Consider the following 19,267-nt stretch of genomic DNA (forward strand, 5'->3'; position numbering starts at 1 on the left):
TTGGCCCAGTTACTTTGTCAGCCCAACAATAGGATTGCTTTGGGAAAAATATGGAATAGAAAGAACTGTATATACAGCCTTGAGTTGTACAAAGTAAAAGTGGGATGTAAATACATTCCTACAAATTAAATATAAAAATGCTTTCCTAAATAGATTCTGCACATTTAATTTCTAAATAAAATGCATATTTATTAAATTACTTTATTAAATATTTCACTCTGAAATCATAACATGCCTGTGACATACAAGACAACATTCACAATAATAAAAATATAAACTGTCCATATAACAGAAGGAAATCACATCTATCATGATCATCATCACCATCCAAAAGCTTTGACTTGCCCTTCCAACAGAAGCCAAGGTCTAGGAGGACACCCAAGTCGTGGACCCTCAGGACAATCCTATCCCTTGGATACTGAAGCTGACAGGCATTTTTGATGAATAAACAGCAACAATATGTTGCCTGGGTTCAAATTCTTTTCCATTTCTTTTTCCCTTTTATACTGTGCATGTTGGAGAACTCCCTAGCTTTCTCCATGATCCAACGTATGTTGGCAATTTGATCTCTAGTTCCTCTGCCTCTTCGAAATCCCGCCTATACTTCTGGTAGTTCTCGATCCACATACTGCTGGAGTCTAGCTTGTAGGATTTTAAGCATAACTTTACTAGCATGTGAAATAAGTGCAATGGTGTGATAGTTTGAACATTCTTTGGCACTGCCTTTCTTTGGAATTGGAATGTAAACTGATCTTTTCCAATTCTGTGGCCACTGTTGAGTTTTCCAAATTTGCTGGCAAATTGAGTGTAGCACTTTTACTGCATCGTCTTTTAAGATTTTGAATAGCTCAGCTGGAATACTGTCACCTCCACTAGCTTTGTTGTTGCTCAGCTTTTCTAAGGCCCACTTCACTTCACATTCTAGGATGTCTGGCTCGAGGTCAGTGACCACCTCATCGTGGTTATCAGAGACGTTAAGCTCATTCTTGTATAGTTCTTCTGTGCAATTTTGCCACCTCTTCTTAATCTCTTCTGCCTCTGTTAGGTCCCTACCATTTTGGTCCTTTGTCATGCCCATTTTTGCATGAAACATTCCCTTCATCTCTCCAATTTTCTTGAAGAGAACTCTGGTCCTCCCTATTCTATTGTTTTCTTCTATTTCTTTGCACTGTTCATTTAAGAAGGCATTCTTATCTCTTCTCTTCTAGCTATTCTCTGGAATTCTGCATTCAATTGGGCGTATCTTTCTTTTTCTCCCTTGCCTTTCGCTTCCCTCCTTTCCTCAGCTATTTGCAAAGCTTCCTCAGACAGCCATTTTGCTTTCTTGCTTTTATTTTTCTTTTGGATGGTTTTAGTTGCTACCTCTTGCACAATGTTGTGAACCTCCGTCCATAGTTCTTCAGGCACTCTATCAGATCTAATTCCTTAAATCTATTTGTCACCTCTACTGTATATTCAACAGGGATATGATTTAATTCATACCTGACTGGCCTAGTGCTTTTCCCTACTTTCTTCAGTTTAAGCCTAAACTTTGCAACGAGAAGCTCCTGGTCTGAGCCACAGTCAGCTCCTGGTCTTGTTTTTACTGACTGTATAGAGCTTCTCCATCTTTGGCTGCAGAGCACATAGTCAATCTGATTTCTGTGTTGACCGTCTGGTGATGTCCATGTGTAGAGCCGTCTCTTGGGTTGTTCGAAAAGAGTGTTTGCTATCCTTTGGCTTCCTACTTTAGCATTCCAATCCCCCATGATGACAAGGACACCATTTTTTGGTGTTAGTTCTATAAGGTGCTTCATAGAACTGGTCAATTTCATCCTCTTCAGCACCAGTGGTTGGGGCATAGACTTGCACTACTGTGATATTGAATGGTTTGCCTTGGATTCGAACTGAGATCATTCTGTCATTTTGGGGATTGTATCCCAGTATTGCTTTTCCTACTCTTTTATTGACTGTGAAGGCTACTCCATTTCTTCTAGGGGATTCTTGCCCACAGTAGTATACCTGATGGTCATCTGAATTAAATTCACCCATTCCTGCATTTTAGTTCGCTGATTCCTAAGATGTCAATGTTCAGTCTTGTCATCTCTTATTTGACCACGTTCAGCTTGCCTTGATTCATGGATCTTACATTCCAGGTTCCTATGGAGAAAAAGTCTTTACAGCATTGGACTTTCCTTTCACCACCAGATACATCCACAGCTGAGCGTGTCAATGCTGCTAACATCGAATGTTATTGCTTGACAAGAGATGAAGAAGTAGCCGTTTCATATGTTAAACTTGTGTATTGCTTTAAGAAAGTTAGTTTAATGTTGGGAGGGGGAATGAGTAGGATTGCACCTTTCAAGGCCATTTTTATCTAGAGAAGATAAGACCTTGGCGGCTTTTCTAACAGAAGGGAAACTGATTCTTTAAATTAATTGGAGAATATGATTAATGACAAAATTAGAAAGGTGGAGAATTGTGTTTTAATATATTGTGCAAGGGACGCGGTGGCTCAGTGGGTTAGGACGCTGAGCTTGTCGATCAGAAGGTCGGCAGTTTGGCGGGTCGAATCCCGAGTGCCGCGCAACAGAGTAAGCGCCTGTTACTCGTCCCAGCTTCTGCCCACCTAGCAGTTCGAAAGCACGTAAAAATGCAAGTAGAAAAATAGGGACCACTATGGTGGGAAGGTAACAGCGTTCCGTGCGCCTTTGGCGTCTAGTCATGCCGGCCACATGACCACGGAGACGTCCTCGGACAAACGCTGGCTCTTCGGCTATGAAACGGAGATGAGCACCGGCCCCTAGAGTCGGAAACGACTAGCACGCATGTGCGGGGGAACCTTTACCTTTACCTTTTTATATTGTGCAAGGGGCGGAGATTTCAGATTCCAGCTTCCTTCGAGCAAGCATTTGCCGGTGTATTAGGCTAATAAAGGACTTTTAAGGTAAACAATGCCTCAGAGTCACTTGAAAAGCCCATACGTCGGAAACCTGGCATCAAGCTGGAATCCACACTACTTTTTAAACTAATTAGGGAGTCCCGACCTCCCGTCGCTGTCTCCAGGTTTGAAAGGCAGTCTGGCAAAGAGTTGGGGAAGATCCCATAATGGAGGGAGTAAAATTGCCTGAAGCCAGCTCCCCGGCACCAGCCGCCACCCCAAGTGGGGGCAGGGCCAGCGAAGAAGCCGGCAGGGAAAGAGTTTCAGCAATACTCCCAGCTGGGAGCTGACCCAAACAACCAGGAGAATTGGACTGGTCGTCAAAGTGGATTAAGCCCAGCAGAGACTCCAGGCGTCTCGGAGCAGCCAGGCCAGCTGAGATTGAATACTTGGGTGAGTGGAAAATCCTGTCTGCAGATCACATTGCCTACCAGACCCAGGAGTCCCCTGCCAAGCCCTCCAGACCCATAGAGACAGAGGACCCCAGTCTGGGGCCTCTGCAGCAATGGGAGGTTGGGAAGCACCCACAAGTGAAAGGCCAACAATCTCTGAGCTTGCCCCAGCTAATAGAAGCCTTGCAATAGCTGGGGGTGGTGCAGAAGCCTGGAGATAAGGAGCTGGTAGGAGGACAACAGCAAGGGTGGCAGCAGCAGGGCCCAAACATGCAACCCCTGAACGTACAGCAGGACCAGTGGGGCCAGCAGCAGGGAGGGCCCTGGCAGCCATTAAATCAGCAACCAGCAGCAACTGGAGACACAACAGCAGTGGCGGCCCTGGAAGCTGGTGAATCAACAACCAGGAGGGGGCCAGCAGCAGTGGAGCCCTGAGCAACAGTTGATCCAACAACCAAGGGGGGGGACAGCAGCAATTGGGGCCCCAGTAGCCATTGAACCAACAACTAGGGTGGGGCCAGGAAGCAATGATGAGCCCACCCTTCAGAGCAACCTTCGATGGGGACCCAGAGAAACTGATTTTTTTCCTCAACCTAGTATGCTCTCACTTGAATTGCTGGGGTCACTTTTACCCAGACCTGAGAGCGATGGTTGATGTGATTTCATGCAACCTAGAGGGAGAAGCATCTGAATGGTTGAACAATTTATATAACAAGCAGGCCCCTGAATTGGAGGACCCCCACCTTTTCCTCCTGGGCTGAGGGAAAGATTTGAGGACCCATCCATTGCCCTCAAAGCGGAAGAACAAATCCATAAGATAAAGCAAGCCGGCCGGCCTGTCCTAGAGTATGTGCAGGAGTTTCAAAAAATGGCAGGTCGGATAGAAAGATGGCCTGAGCAATCAATAATACATCTTTTTAGAGAAGGGTTAGATGACCACCTTTCTCAGGCATGTATCTACCAAGTTGTACCCGACCAGCTGCATGAATGGTACCAGGCAGCGGTGAAATTAGATGTCCAGCTTGCCCGCTATAAAAAGCTTCCCCCACCTGAAGCTGTGCCAAAACCAGGATCCAGATGGCTACCACCACCCCGAAAACTCCCAACGACTGCTACTGCTGAAAGACCTAGACCACCTACAGGTCCACCAATCAAGTGCTTTCGATGTGGACAGCAGCGACATCGATCAGCGAACTGCCTAGTTCCTTACCCGCAACAGCAGAGTAGACCAGATCCAACAACGAGAAAGAAACCCGCACAGCAGCCATCAAGAGAAAAGTCCAACTGGGCCACCGAGGAACCCATTACCCAGGTTACGTCCCCCACCCAGGAGGACGCTGGCCCACCGACTGGACCCACCCCCACTTTTTGGTTTTGACAGTGACGATGAAGGGGAGAACGACCCGATGGTGAGTCGACGCATCCTACCTTTTTTACTGCCTGCTAAACTCATAATCCCTAAGTCAGGGGCACAAGTAGACCTGAAAGTCCTACTAAATACCGGCTGCTCCCGATGCATCATTAGCCTGTCATATGCCTTGAGACTCGGCATATGGGCCAAGCTGCTCTCCAAACCTGTGAGGTTTGAGGAAGCCGATGGCTCCCTAATAGGAGGGACTTTAGTCATGCAATTAACGGAGCTATTACACTTGGAAATAGGTGAGCACTGGGAGTTTATTCGCTTCCTGGTAGCTCCAAAGATGTCTGAGACTGTGATCCTAGGACTAGCCTGGCTAGACAAATGGAAGCCATTTATCTGGTGGGAAAAAGGAATGAGAACTGTGAGATTACCCATAGGGCCCGATCCCCCCATTGATTCAACAAATGTTACAGGGGATTTTAGCCCACCCAATGAGCAAGCGCACATGGCTGCCTTACGGCCACCTGGTGAGCCGCTCATCCCCTGTGAGTACCAGGACCTAGCGGAGGCGTTTAGTGAGAAAGAATGCAATACCTTGCCTCCTCACTGTCCCAATGATTGTTCCATTGAACTGTTACCAGGGGCCAAACTCCCCCGACCAAGAATGTATGCTATGTCCCCCCTTGAAATGGAGGAGAGGCAGTGATATGTGGATACAAACCTAGTGAGGGGATTCATCGAATGGGCCAAGTCTACTGTGGGAGCCCCTGTGTTGTTCAAAGAGAAAAAAGATGGGTCTTTATGTCTCTGCATGGACTATAAAGGCCTAAACGCTGTGAGTGTGGAATATAAATACCCTCTCCCCCTCCTGAAAGACTTGCTAACCAACCTGACGAAGGGGAGCGTCTTCACCAAGTTAGACCTGAAAGAAGCATATTACCGGGTAAGAATAAAGGAGAGGGATGAGTGGAAGACAGCCTTCAACTGCCCCTTGAGGAGCTACCAATTCAAAGTCATGCAATTTGGACTTCAGGGGGCCCCAGCCGTATTTATGCAGTTGATTAATGAGGTCCTACATGAACACCTATACAAAGGGGTCCTAGTATACCTTGATGGCATCCTGATATACAGCACAAATATGACTGACCATATAAAACTGGTGAAAGAAGTGTTAAAGAAACTATTGAATGCCAAACTTTATGTCAAATTGTCGAAATGTGAATTTCACCAAACCTGATTAGATTATCTTGGCTATAGAATCTCCAATGAAGGTATCGAAATGGACCCCGCCAAAGTAAAAACTATAATTGAATAGCAGCCCCCAAGAACCCGCAAACAGCTCCAGAGCTTCCTAGGGTTTGCCAACTTCTACCGTCAATTTATTCCCTCTTTTGCCAAGATCGCTGTACCTCTCACAGAACTACTCAAAACAGGCAAGGAAGGGGGAAAACTGCAACCTGGCCAACCGCTAGCATAGACTCTTAGTTGTCAGAAAGCTTTTGAGAATTTAAAAAGACTATTTGCGGCTGAACCAGTCCTAAAGCACCCCTGCCCAGGGGAGCCCTTCGTAATTCAGGCAGACGCCAGATACATGGCAGTCGGAGCGGTGTTATTGCAAAATAATAAAAGTGGGGTCCTGCAACCTTGCGCTTACACCTCTAAGAATTTTACTGAAAGTGACAGGAGATGGACAGTCTGGGAGAAGGAGGCCTTCACTATTAGGTGGGGGCTATTAAACTGAAGGCACTACTTAGAAGGGAGCAAGGTGCCTTTTGAAGTATGGATAGATCACAAAAATTTACAGGCACTAAAAACTCCCCACAAATTGTCCCCAAAACAAGTACGATGGGCACAGTACTTCAACCATTTTAACTTTACTCTAAAGTACATACCAGTAAAACTTCCTAGCTGATGCGCTCTCCTGATTGCCACAGTACAAAAGCAAACGCGAAGAAGTTCACAAGGCAATTATCCCCAGTCAACAAACTGCGGCCCAACTCACACCTCGCAGGACCCCTAATCCTGATGACCCCGGGGTAAAGAAAAAAAAGCAAGAAGTCCTCACTGATCAAGGGGGAAAAATTGTACTTGCCTGAAGCTCTTCGTCTTAATGCCCTCAAATACAGCCATGATGTCAAACAAGCTGGACATTTCAGATATCTAAAAAACTGTACATCTCACTCGCCAGCAATTTTGGTGGCCGGGACTAAAACATAGAAAAATTATGTCAAGAGCTGTACTGTATGTGCCACCATGAAAAGAATCCCAGGAAAGACCCCTGGATTACTGCAACCGGTGGCCGAACCTTCTCAACCATGGGAAGAAATAGCTATGGACTTTATAGTAGACCTACCCGACAGTAGAGGAAATACTGTCATTTGGACTGTGATAGACCTATTTTCAAAACAGGCTCACTTTATCGCCTGCAAAGGACTTCCATCGGCTCAATGCCTGACTAAATTGTTCCTAAAACATATCTATCGACTATATGGCACCCCTAAGTGAATAATTTCAGACAGAGGGGTGCAGTTCACAGTGAAATTTTGGAGAAACTTTCTTAAATTAATTGGATCATCTCAAGGCCTATCAACTGCTTTTCACCCGGCTACTAACGGAGCTGCAGAATCCGCCAACAAAATGGTGGAACAATACCTTAGATTCTACATCTCTTACCAACAAACAAACTAGACCGACCTCCTCCCTTTTGCAGACGTGGCTTACAATAATTCAGTACATAGCAGCACCGGCTACATCCTTTCCCTGTAGCCACAGGGAAAGAATTCAACCCCATACCGGAATACCCTCAGTTACCCTCCGCTTCCCAGACTCTTGATCATTGGGTGAGGGGTTGGGAAGAAGTTTGGAAAAATACAAAGGTGGCCTTAAAACAGACCTTTGAGACCTACAAAAAGCAAGCTGACAAAAAGAGAGCTCCCCAAAGAACATTCCAAGTTGGGGAAAAGGTCTATTTGTCGACCAAATACTTACGCCTTAAACTACCCAATAAGAAATTGGGACCAAAATTCTTGGGACCTTTCCCCATTGTGAAAATCATCAACCCGGTCACAGTAAAATTGAAACTACCCAGACCTTTGGGGAAAATTCACCCGATGTTCCATGGTAGCTTGCTGAAAACGTTTCGAACCTCCACTTTAAGACCTCCCCCTAAGAAAGCACCTGGGCTCCTCGTGGTAGCAGGTCAGACCCATTATGAAGTGAAACCTCTTCTTGACTCTAAAATCTTTAAGGGAAAATTGCAATACCTAGTACAATGGAAGGGATACCCATTGTCTGAAGCCATTTGGGTGAAATCTACTGATGTGAAAGCTGACAGACTTATCAAAAGGTTTTATGAGAAACACCCCAATAAAGCAAAAGCCAGTTCCTAACTTGTATTTTGTTTACATTACAGGATCTGTCCTTTTTGTAAGGGGGGGCGGATGTCAACGCTGCTAACATCGAATGTTATTGCTTGACAAGAGATAAAGAAGTAGCCGTTTCATATGTTAAACTTGTGTATTGCTTTAAGAAAGTTAGTTTAATGTTGGGAGGGGGGATGAGTAGGATTGCACCTTTCAAGGCCATTTTTATCTAGAGAAGATAAGACCTTGGGGGCTTTTCTAACGAAAGGGAAACTGATTCTTTAAATTAATTGGAGAATATGATTAATGACAAAATTAGAAAGGTGGAGAATTGTGTTTTAATATATTGTGCAAGGGACGGAGATTTCAGATTCCAGCTTCCTTCGAGCAAGCATTTGCCAGTGTATTAGGCTAATAAAGGACTTTTAAAGTAAACAATGCCTCAGAGTCACTTGAAAAGCCCATACGTCGGAAACTTGACAGAGCGTCCTTTTGGCTTTGGCCCAGTCACTTCATTCTTTCTGGTGCTACTAGTACTAGCCCTCTGCACTTCCCCAGTAGCATATTGGACCCATTCCGACCTAAGGGGCTCATCTTCCAGCATCATATCATTTTGCCTTTTGGTACTATCCATAGGGTTTTCATGGCAAAGATACTGGAGTGGGTTGCCATTTCCTTCTCCAGGGGATCACATTTTGTCAGAACTCTCTGCTATGACCTGTCCATCTTGGGTGGCCCTGCATGGCATAGCTCATAGCTTCATTGAATTATGCAAGCCCCTTCACCACAACAAGACAGTAATCTATGAAGGGGTTATTGTAAGACTACATTAACATAATTGGGCATATGTGAAAGTACAAACTTCCCATCAGCCACATTTAACTGCCTGATCCATTAGAATGGGTTCTTTCTCACTTTCTTTGTGTGACTGTTAATCAATTGCGGCTTCCTATCCCTCTTATCTGATTGTTTCCTATGCAGCATCTCTTCTTCTCTTTCCTGAAGGGCACTAATGCATTTCATTACAGGATAGAACCATTTTAAGATTGTGCTCCCAATTCCCAACTTTCTGAAGCAGCTGCCTTGGTCAATTGCATAAAAAGCACCAGAAGAGGCATCTATGTTACTGAAATGAAACAGATCCTCGATCATTATAATGGTTAAAAAAAGGATCAGACGAACCAAAAGCATTGAATCCTCATTCAGTGGTTTACCCACTGTGGTATTACATGAAAATATGTAAGGCAAGTACTTCAATACCACCTGTGTTACTTTGGCTATCAATATGGCTGGTATATAAATTCAATCAATGTATTAATAAATAAGGATGGGTTTCAGTTAATTTCAGAGTGAAAATATCTGCACAAAGTCATGATTAGTATTACAAGAATAAGAACAAAAAATATTATATAAAGGAGACACTTTTCACTGAAAGCAAATGAAATCAAGCTCCCACTAGAGAAATCTTCTCTATTTATCAAATTGTGTTAAGGTACTGCAATATATAAACATTAGCTTCTATTCATTTTGTTTCATGACTCAATCCTTGTAAATGCAACCCAGCAAGCAGAAAAATGAAATCTGCTCCAAACTCTGACTCACTGGTGTTTGGTGTACTTGGTGACATCCTAATTTATACCAAAACAAAAGACGAACATGTCAGATTAGTCAGGACAGTTCTGAATAAGTTCTGCACAGCTTGGCTCTACGCCAAACTCTCAAAATGAGAGTTCCACAAGAAAAAAAAAATCAACTATTTGGATTACCGTATTTCCCATGAGTGGGTGGAAATAGATTTAGAGAAAGTGTGAGCTGTACTGGAGTGGGCGCTACCACGCACCAGGAGGCACCTGCAAAGTTTCCTGGGTTTCATTAACTTCTATCAGCAATTCATCCCCTCTTTTGTGCAAATTGCACTCCCCATTACAAATTTGTTAAAAACGAAGGGGGAAGACAAGCCAAAACCCAGCCAGCCATTGAAATGGACTATGGAATGCCAGGTGGGGGGAAAGTCAAAGTCAAGTAAAGTCATTGCGGGAAGCTGGTTTTGCTTAATGACTTGCAGTGATCTGCTTTACAACCATGGCAAAATAATGTTGTAAAAAGGTGTATAGCTCACTTAAGAACTGTCTTGCTTAGCAATGGAAATTCTGGTCCCAGTTGTGAACATAAATCAAGGACTACCTATATTTGTGGAATATTAACAATAACAATTAAAATATTCTTCCACAAAGCTGATTTGTTACAATGCTTCTTGTGCTTAGATTTGGCATTACTATGCTTTTTAATTGTATAGGAAAGGAAACCTTTTAACTTTTATAACGTGTGCAAGTTCTTAGATAACAAATAACACTAATAAAAAACATGTGTCTACAATTATACACATACTGATTTCTCCAGAAGAATCCTGCAGTACTTAGTATTCTCAGTAGCATGGCCAATGATTAAGAATTTGTGTTTTCTTACTGGTTATTGTGATTGTTCATTACTAGCATTCTAATATTAGAGTGAAATTTAAATCTCTCAAAAATAGAAAACACTTTTGACTTCCAGTTTGCCGCCACAGCTGCCGTGGATGCTTGGAACGGAAGCTCCATCTTCCATGTCCGATTTTCCTTCGCTGGGGTACCATGGAAAGGGTCGAAAGTTGCCCTGTAGGGGCGAGCAAGGAGGGGACCCCCGCTTGATCATGGGTGGGCAGAGCAGCCCTCCAAACTGCTAGAGGAAAGACCGGCCATAGCAATATGGCCTGTCATTAGGCTGCAGACAGGAAGTCAAATTCACCATCAAGCACTTCAAAAGCAACGCGGATGAAACTGGGTTAGATTTGATCTTATCTTTACCCTAAGTACCTTCTCTTCCTGTGAGGAGAGAGGGAAGGGAATTTCTATCCTACCCTCTAAGAACAGCGGCATCTGACTACCCAGGGGAATCAAAGCATTAAAAATAACAATTGTAATCTAATTGGATTTATATGTTCCTGAAACTTGGTCACCAAAATTTTTCCTATTTTTACTGGAGACCAGAATTTTTATCTACAAAAAAGAAATAAAACTGGAAAAAGGATTAGAAAAATTTTGGACTTAAAAAACCTTAAATGGCATGGTGACATTTGGTGGTGAAGTTGGGTATTACAATTTGTTATTTCCTAAAAGAGACTTGGCTTGAAGCCCAGACCTTAGATAAGACTTTCCTGATCTTGGCACCACCTGTGAGAGACTTAGATGTAAGGGAACAGCTGGGCAGCATAATTGGCCTACTTGAACTGTGAAAGTAAACCTTTACTGACTTTTGTTTGACAAACAACTTTTACTATAAAGACTATTTATAAACACGTGAAAGAGATGGATGAAGACCAGGAAAAGATTCTTTCCATGTTGAAAGCAATACATGAAAACATTCTTTCAGCTTGTGATAAAATAAGACCTAAAATAAAAGATCAAGACGCCAGCTTAGATACACAAATCCAAACACAACCAAAGAACCAACAATGCAGAAGATAATAGAAGTGGGACAATCAAATATTAAGACAGAGGACTCAATCGCCCAACAAATACAGCTGATGGAAAATCCAGAAAAGGAAGTGACAACACTGAAAATGGAAATGACTTTCTATATAAATCAGAAGAATTTTGAGAAAGAACAAATTGAACCAAGACAAATATATCAGAGCAAGCATGGGGGACTGGAATAACAGGGAGACAATTTAACGAATACAAATGAGCTAGTCCTTCCAGAAAACTGGCAATTAAATGGTTTCCTTTATTTCAAATAATATATAGAAGAATAGAGGGAGATCTATTTGACAATCTAAAAGCACTGATATGGAAGCCTAGTTAGCAAAGGAAAAAAGCCAGAATAAGGTTGAAGAAAATTGGGGTTTTGACTTATTAGAGGGGATTTCATATTATCAATTAGAGGTTTAAAGGGAGATGTTAAGGGGAATTTTGGTCATTATATTTAAAATACTTGGAAATCAGTTGAAAATAAGGATTTTATCTGTTTAATATTTAAAAATTAGACCTAAAAGGGAAAATAAAATTAATTAGGGAAAATAAAATTAACCTCTCGTCTAGACTACTGCAACGCTCTCTACATGGGGCTGCCCTTGAGGACCACCCGGAGGCTCCAACTGATACAGAATGCAGCCGCGAGAGTTGTGTTGGGAGTCTCCCGATACTCCCATGTCACACCTCTGCTCCGTGAGCTGCATTGGTTGCCAGTTGTCTTCCGGGTGAGATTCAAGGTACTAGTAATGCTGTTTAAGGCCCTACATGGCATGGGTCTGGAGTACCTTAGGGAACACCTGCTGCCGGCATCAACTTCCCTTCGCCCTGTGTGTTCCCACAGAGAGGGCCTCCTCAGGGTGCCACCGATCAGAGAATGTCGATTGGTGGCCCCCAGGGGGAGATCCTTCTCTGTGGGCGCCCCGGATCTATGGAATCAGTTACCGGTTGAGCTCCGGATGGCGCCCGATCTTCGCTCCTTCCGTCGCGATCTAAAGACATTCTTATTTGAACAAGCCGGCCTGGCCTGATGGGGGATGGGTGGGGTTTTTTATTGTTATTTTAATATTTGTATTTACTGTTTTTAGTGGGCATATATTTAATCCTTTTTTAACTTTTGTAACTCTGTATTTTTATGCTTGCCCTGTTCACCGCCCTGAGTCCTTCGGGAGAAGGGCGGTATATAAATAAAATTAATAAATAATAATAATTATTATTATTATTATGAATATGTTTGATTTATTGATTAACCCAGGTAATATATATAATGGTTTTGATTTATTAAAGGGGATATTGTATTGTAGATGATTTAATATGGTGGTAAATAGATAACTTTTAGGAAATAGAACAAGATTACATTCAAATAAATAAAATGTATATTTTGAATATTATGTTAAGAAGTGAGACAAGGGAAATCTTGGTTACCCAAAGTCTGAAAATTATAAATATCAAAGATTAAATTGGAATATTGATGAGAAACTAAAATTGGGTAAAAATTAATAACAGGATATGGATTGTTTGTGAAGATTGAATGTAATTAAGATATGTATAAGCTAAAAATTTATTGATAAATGTAATAATGATGTTTTTATTGAGTTGATATAATTAGAATTGTACTAGCTTGAATACAAGACAGTAAATGTTAAGGGAAAAAGAGAAGAAATATCTGATGTTGTAACCTGAGATTTGCAGTAAAGATTTGTTATTGAACTATTGATTAACCCAGTCACCACATTGCTTTTTAAATACTCAAAATGTAAAATTGAAAAAAATAATAAAATATTATTAAAAAAATAGAAAACACTTTTTACATTGTGACTGTGTGTCATTGGTTCTGCATGTATTACACAACACCTACCCAAATTGGGTTCTTCCTAGTTGAAGCTTTAAAAGCAACATAATCCAATAGTACTGTAAACCGGGGGTCCTCAATCTCCAGGCCGCAGCCTGTTCAGAACTGGGCCATGCAAGTGGTGGGTGAGCATGAGTGTGCTGGGTAAGAGGGGAAAATCAAAAAGAAAGAAATGTTTCTAATCCTGAATGTTAGGAACAATTCATTTCTTAAATTGTTAATTAAATAATTAAAAATAAGAGTTTTTAAGGAGCAGGATACAATCTGGGCCCGTCATTGGGACCAGGGATTTTGTCTTCCAAGCTCTGGGACTTGTGCTGGATCCCATCTTCAGGGAACTTCTCTCTAGCAGAGTGTGTGGTGTTCTCTGTGTGGTATTTATTCCTGTTGTATATGGCTTTTTAGATGCTGATTGGGTTATTTATTTTATTTATTTATTTATTTATTTGTTTTTATAAACCGCCCTTCTCCCGAGGGACTCGGGGCGGTGTACAGAATAAGGTAGGCATACAGAATGAACAATAGTGAAAAAAACAATAGTAAAATACAAACTGGGACCCCAATTAGAGCTATCAGGCCAGGCCGGACTGCTGGAACAGGTAAGTTTTTAATTCGCGCCGGAAGGTGCGGAGGTCGGGGGCCATCCGGATTTCGGTTGGTAAGCTGTTCCAGAGGGCTGGCGCACCCACTGAGAATGCCCTCCCCCTGGGGGCCACCAGCCGACATTCCTTGAGCGGTGGCACCCTGAGGAGGCCCTCTCTGTGGGAGCGCAGAGGACGGTGGGGTGCTGACATTGGCAGAAGGTGCTCCCGTAGGTAGTCCGGACCCATGCCATGTAGGGCTTTGTATGTCATTGTTAGCACCTTGAACTTCACACGGAAGGCAACTGGAAGCCAGTGCAGCGCACGGAGGAGAGGTGTGATATGGGAGTATCGGGAGGCTCCCAAGAGTGTCCGTGCCGCTGCACTTTGCACCAGTTGAAGCTTCCGAGTGGATCTCAAGGGCAGCCCCATGTAGAGAGCGTTACAATAGTCTAGGCGAGAGGTCACAAGAGCATGGGTGACTGTACGTAAGGCATCCAGGTCCAGATAAGGCCGTAATTGGCGAACTAGTTGAACCCGGGAGAAGGCCCCCTTGGTCACAGCTCCTATGTGATCTTCCAGGGAGAGCTGCGAGTCAAGGAGGACACCCAGGTTGCGGGCCCTATCAACAGGGGGTAGTAACTTGTCTCTGATGTTAAGGGATGGGATGTTCTGAGTATCCTGGCTTGCCGGTACGTACAGCCATTCAGTCTTGTCCGGGTTCAGTTGAAGCCTGTTCCTCCCCATCCATTCCCGGACCGCTTTCAGGCAGCGGGACATCACGTCGAGGGCATCACTGATGTTGTTTGGAGTTGAGATGAAAAGCTGGGTGTCATCAGCATACTGATGGTACCCTACTCCAAAGCTGCGAATGATCTCGCCCAGCGGTTTCATGTAGATGTTGAACAGGAGAGGCGAGAGGACCGACCCCTGAGGGACTCCGCAAGCGAGAGGCCTCGGGGTCGACCTCTGTCCCCCTGCCAACACCGACTGCGAGCGACCCTGGAGAAAGGAGGAGAACCAACGCAGAACCGTGCCTCCCACTCCCAGTCCCCTGAGGCGTCGCAGTAAGATACCATGGTCGATGGTATCGAAAGCCGCCGAGAGGTCTAATAAGACTAGGACAGAGGAATGGCCCCTGTCCCGGGCTCTCCAGAGATCATTTATCAGAGCGACCAATGCCGTCTCCGTGCTGTAGCCCGGCCTGAAGCCCGATTGGTACGGGTCTAGATAAACCGCTTCATCCAGGATCTGAGGGAGTTGGTGCGCCACCACGCTCTCAACAACCTTCGCAAGGAAGCGAAGATTGGAGACTGGACGAAAGTTATTCAATGAGGATGGGTCCAAGGTGGGCTTCTTGAGGAGAGGTCTCACCACCGCCTCCTTCAAGGCGGTGGGGAAGTGACCCTCACTCAGAGAAGCGGAGATGACCGCCAGGAACCAGCCTCGTGTCCCCTCTCGAGCTGCATATGCCAGCCAGGAAGGGTACGGGTCCAGTAAGCATGTGGAGGAGCTCAACCTCCTCATAATCCTGTCCACTTCCTTAGGAGTCACAGGATCAAATTCCTCCCAGGTGACGTCGACAAGACTGTCCATGCCTTGTTCTTCGAGCTCAGCCCAGTTGGAGTCCAGGCCGGTTCGGATCCGAGCAATTTTATCCAGCAGATATTGACCCAATTCCTCGGCTCGACCCTGCAAGGGTTCCTCCCTCACCTCTTGGTTCAGTAGGGAGCGAGTCACCCTGAACAAGGCAGCCGGGCGATTATCTGCGGACGCGATGAGGGTGGAAAAGTAGTTGGATTTTGCCACCCTTATCGCAGCGAGATAAGACCTGGTGAGGATTCTTAATCGCAATCGGTCGGATTCGGATCGACTGGATCTCCAACGGCTCTCTAGGCCCCGTCTCCGACGCTTCATCTCCCGGAGCTCCGCGGTGAACCATGGGGCTCGCTGGGATCTGCGCCGGGTCAGAGGCCGCAAGGGTACAACTCGGTCCAGAGCCTCCGTGGCTGCCTTTTCCCAGGCTTCCACTAAGGCATCCGCCGAGCTGTGAGCAGGGAGTGCATGTGCGTCCCCAAGCGCTGCCTGGAACCTATCAGGATCCATTAGGCGCCTAGGGCGGTACCATCTGGTTGGCACCGCGCACCCACGGCGGGGGGTGGCAAAGGGGAAGTCTAGCCGCACGAGGTGATGATCGGTCCATGACAGGGGCATAACAGTCGTGGCACCCCCACCGATATCATCGCGCCACCGTCCAGACAAGAACACCAAGTCTGGGGTGTGGCCTCTCTCATGAGTCGGTCCAGAAATTATTTGCGACAGGTCCATGGCCGCCATGGAAGCCATGAACTCCCGAGCCAGATCGGACGATCCTCCCAGGGACGGTAGGTTAAAGTCGCCCAAGACCATGAGTCTTGGGAATTCAACCACCAACCCTGAGAGGACATCGAGTAGCTCGGGCAGGGCTGCCGCTGCACGATTAGGTGGTAGGTATGCCAGCAGCAGGCCCAACTGCGCCCCCGGGCCGTATCTCAGTAGGAGAGACTCACACCCGACCATCTGAGGGACGGCGATCTCTCGCGGGCTAAGGGATTCCCTGATGATAACTGCCACTCCCCCGCCCCTCCCATGGGTCCGAGGCTGGTGCAGCACCTGGAAACCTGGCAGGCAGAGGTCAACCAGAGGGACACCACCCTCTTGGCCCAGCCAGGTTTCCGTGATGCAAGCCAGGTCCGCGTGCTCGCTCTCCACTAGGTCACGAACAAGGTGTGCCTTGTTAGCTACGGACCTGGCATTCAGGTAGACCAGCCTTAGCATAGGAGGCTGCACACCTTCGCTCCCGGGTCCTCCGGGGAAGTACAGAGGGTCGGAGCGTCTCACCGCTTGTACAGAGCGGAGATGACACTCCCGGTGACGATACGGCCCTTGTGCACCTTCTGCCGTTCCCCACCATCCTGGGAATAGGATGTTCGTCAGTACGCCATTGGTTATTGTCGGCGACTGGTCCTCGTTTCTCACCATCGCGAATGGTCGTAGGCCTGGCCTGCGTTATGGTACCCGGAAGGCCTGCCTTCCCCGAGCAGCCATACTCTTTTCCCGCCCCCCTCCCTAACCCGACAAAAAACTTAACAAGAAACTTAACCAGGGGCCTCTTGTTGGTCTTGTGATGGAGGCCCCTGACCCTGCCTGGCCATCTCTCAGAGGCCCAATGGTCGGGCCCGTCATCGAGGTTTGATGTATTGAAGGCAGGACGATGTTATGTTATGTTGATGGCTGGCTTTTAAGTCATTGGCTGTTGTTTGCTTTAGCAAATTAGTCATATACAACTGTGAAAGTTTGAATTTATGAGCTATTTTAGAATCATTTCTAAAACATTTCAACTTTGTTTTCCAGCAGCTCTACTTGTTTGCTGATGACGATAACAGCAATAACATCTGCAACACAGCAGCAGTTGGAGTCCACAATTCAATTGTGAGATATTTAAATAAATACTTTTTAAATAACTGTTTCTCTCCCACTTGCAATGCTATATTCAACATTTGCATCATGCTCACATCTTTAAAAAAACTTGCTTATGCTTATTATGAACTGCACTAAAACACAAAACACTACTATAATGTAAAAGAGATGCCAGTGATATCCTACTCTACTTTCATCCATGTAATTGTATATTTATTGCAATACAGTGGAACCTTCAATTATACATTTCACTTTTTATAATTTAGCCATGAATTCTCAGAATCTTTCACTGTTTGTTATCTTGTTTGTCAAGTTTTATTATTAAGTTTTACAAAAGTAATGTAATGCACACTGACATGCTTCTCTTTTGATTCCATGCTGGTTGGCAAGTTCAAACACACAGAAGCTTCATTTGGCTAAATAAATCTCAGCCATATTGCTCTGTGCATCCCTACTTTTTTCTTTCCCTTTCTTTGGCAGGCCACAAGGAGAACATTGAAAGTTTTCACTTCTGTTTTTAGCCAGCAGAAATTTAAAATACTATTCAAACACAAAACAATTATCTGGTTTAAAATAACTTTCATACCAAGCAATAGAAATACATTACTACATAAAAGGTAGCTCCTCAGAAAATCTAAATACTTTCAAGTGCTGCTGATTTACAATATGTGCTTAACTTCTCCATAAAAATAGATTTGAGAGTGGTTATTTAATTTTGACAGAAATTATTCAGCTTAATTTTAGTAAGAAAAACTAGTAACAACACAATTACTTAAATATTTCTATAGCATCAAAATATAATATATATACTTCATTTTCAACATTTGTTCCCTTTTGGAAGCACACATTTTACAAAATGAGGAATATTAAAAATAGATTGTTCAACAGCTTCTGTTCTTCCAAGAAAATATCTGACTAAGCATTTTCTGCAATATATGCTATTAAGACTTGAAGAAAAATTCCCTTGTTTACCTCAAATTGCAGCTGCTTTCATCTGATTTTGCAACAGAGGAAATAAGCTCTTCATCTTTCCTGGATTTTTCCGTTTGCCTCTTTGCTTCTGTTGATGTTCCCTGAAAACACAGTTTTATAACATGGTAAAGCAATAAATTATCAACTTTCAGTTTCCTTAAACATATTATTACACACCCCTTCATTTATGGATTTGCCTGAAGTCCACAAATTATCCTGCGTTCTGCTGATTTAGCTTAAACCAAATGTAACATCTTAGTTAGTTTCACAAACTTTGCATTCAAGCTACTAATTCATCTGACCAGTTAAAAGGAAGAAACTATAATCATTTGCAATTCTGCTTGGGCAAAACCTAAATGAGGACACTGAAAAACTTAACTATTATGGTGCGCAAATGTATTTGGCAGGCAACATAAATAAACAAGATTACAAAAAGTGAAGCTTTTAAAATAATCATTTATACCTGTGAATCTATCTATCTATCTATCTATCTATCTATCTATCTATCTATCTATCTATCTATCTATCTATCTATCTATCTATCATCTATCTATCTATCTATCTCCAATGCATTCTTTCCTCTCCAGATGTTTTCAATTTCAAGTTCCATATTTTCTTAACATAAAGAGTAGCTGGGGATTATGAAAGTTGAAATCTTTATACCTCTGGAAGCATCAGGCTGAAGATGATTGATATAATCTCTAGAGCAGGGGTGTTCAACTTTGGCAACTTTAAGATTTGCGGATTTTAACTCCCAGAATTCCCCAGCCAGCATGGAAGTTGAAGTCCAGAAGTCTTAAAGTTGCCAAGGTTGAACACCCCTTCTATAGAGTCAGGATGTAGCATTGACAAAATAAAATGAA

General features: G+C 44.0%; 1 protein-coding gene across 1 annotated transcript in view; it reads right to left on the reverse strand.

The window, feature by feature from the left end:
- LOC308667237 (protein Shroom2-like) overlaps positions 1-19,267 on the reverse strand; it is a gene marked incomplete at its 3' end in the record, with an annotated part of 136,054 nt that overhangs the window by 22,682 nt on the left and 94,105 nt on the right. Inside the window, exon 5 of the mRNA XM_081326380.1 lies at positions 18,405-18,505. Coding sequence (XP_081182506.1) covers positions 18,405-18,505 — 101 coding nt within the window. The remainder of the gene's footprint in view (positions 1-18,404; positions 18,506-19,267) is intronic.

The sequence above is a fragment of the Vipera berus genome, assembly GCF_964194415.1.
Source record: "Vipera berus genome assembly, chromosome: 4".
NCBI lineage: Eukaryota > Metazoa > Chordata > Lepidosauria > Squamata > Viperidae > Vipera > Vipera berus.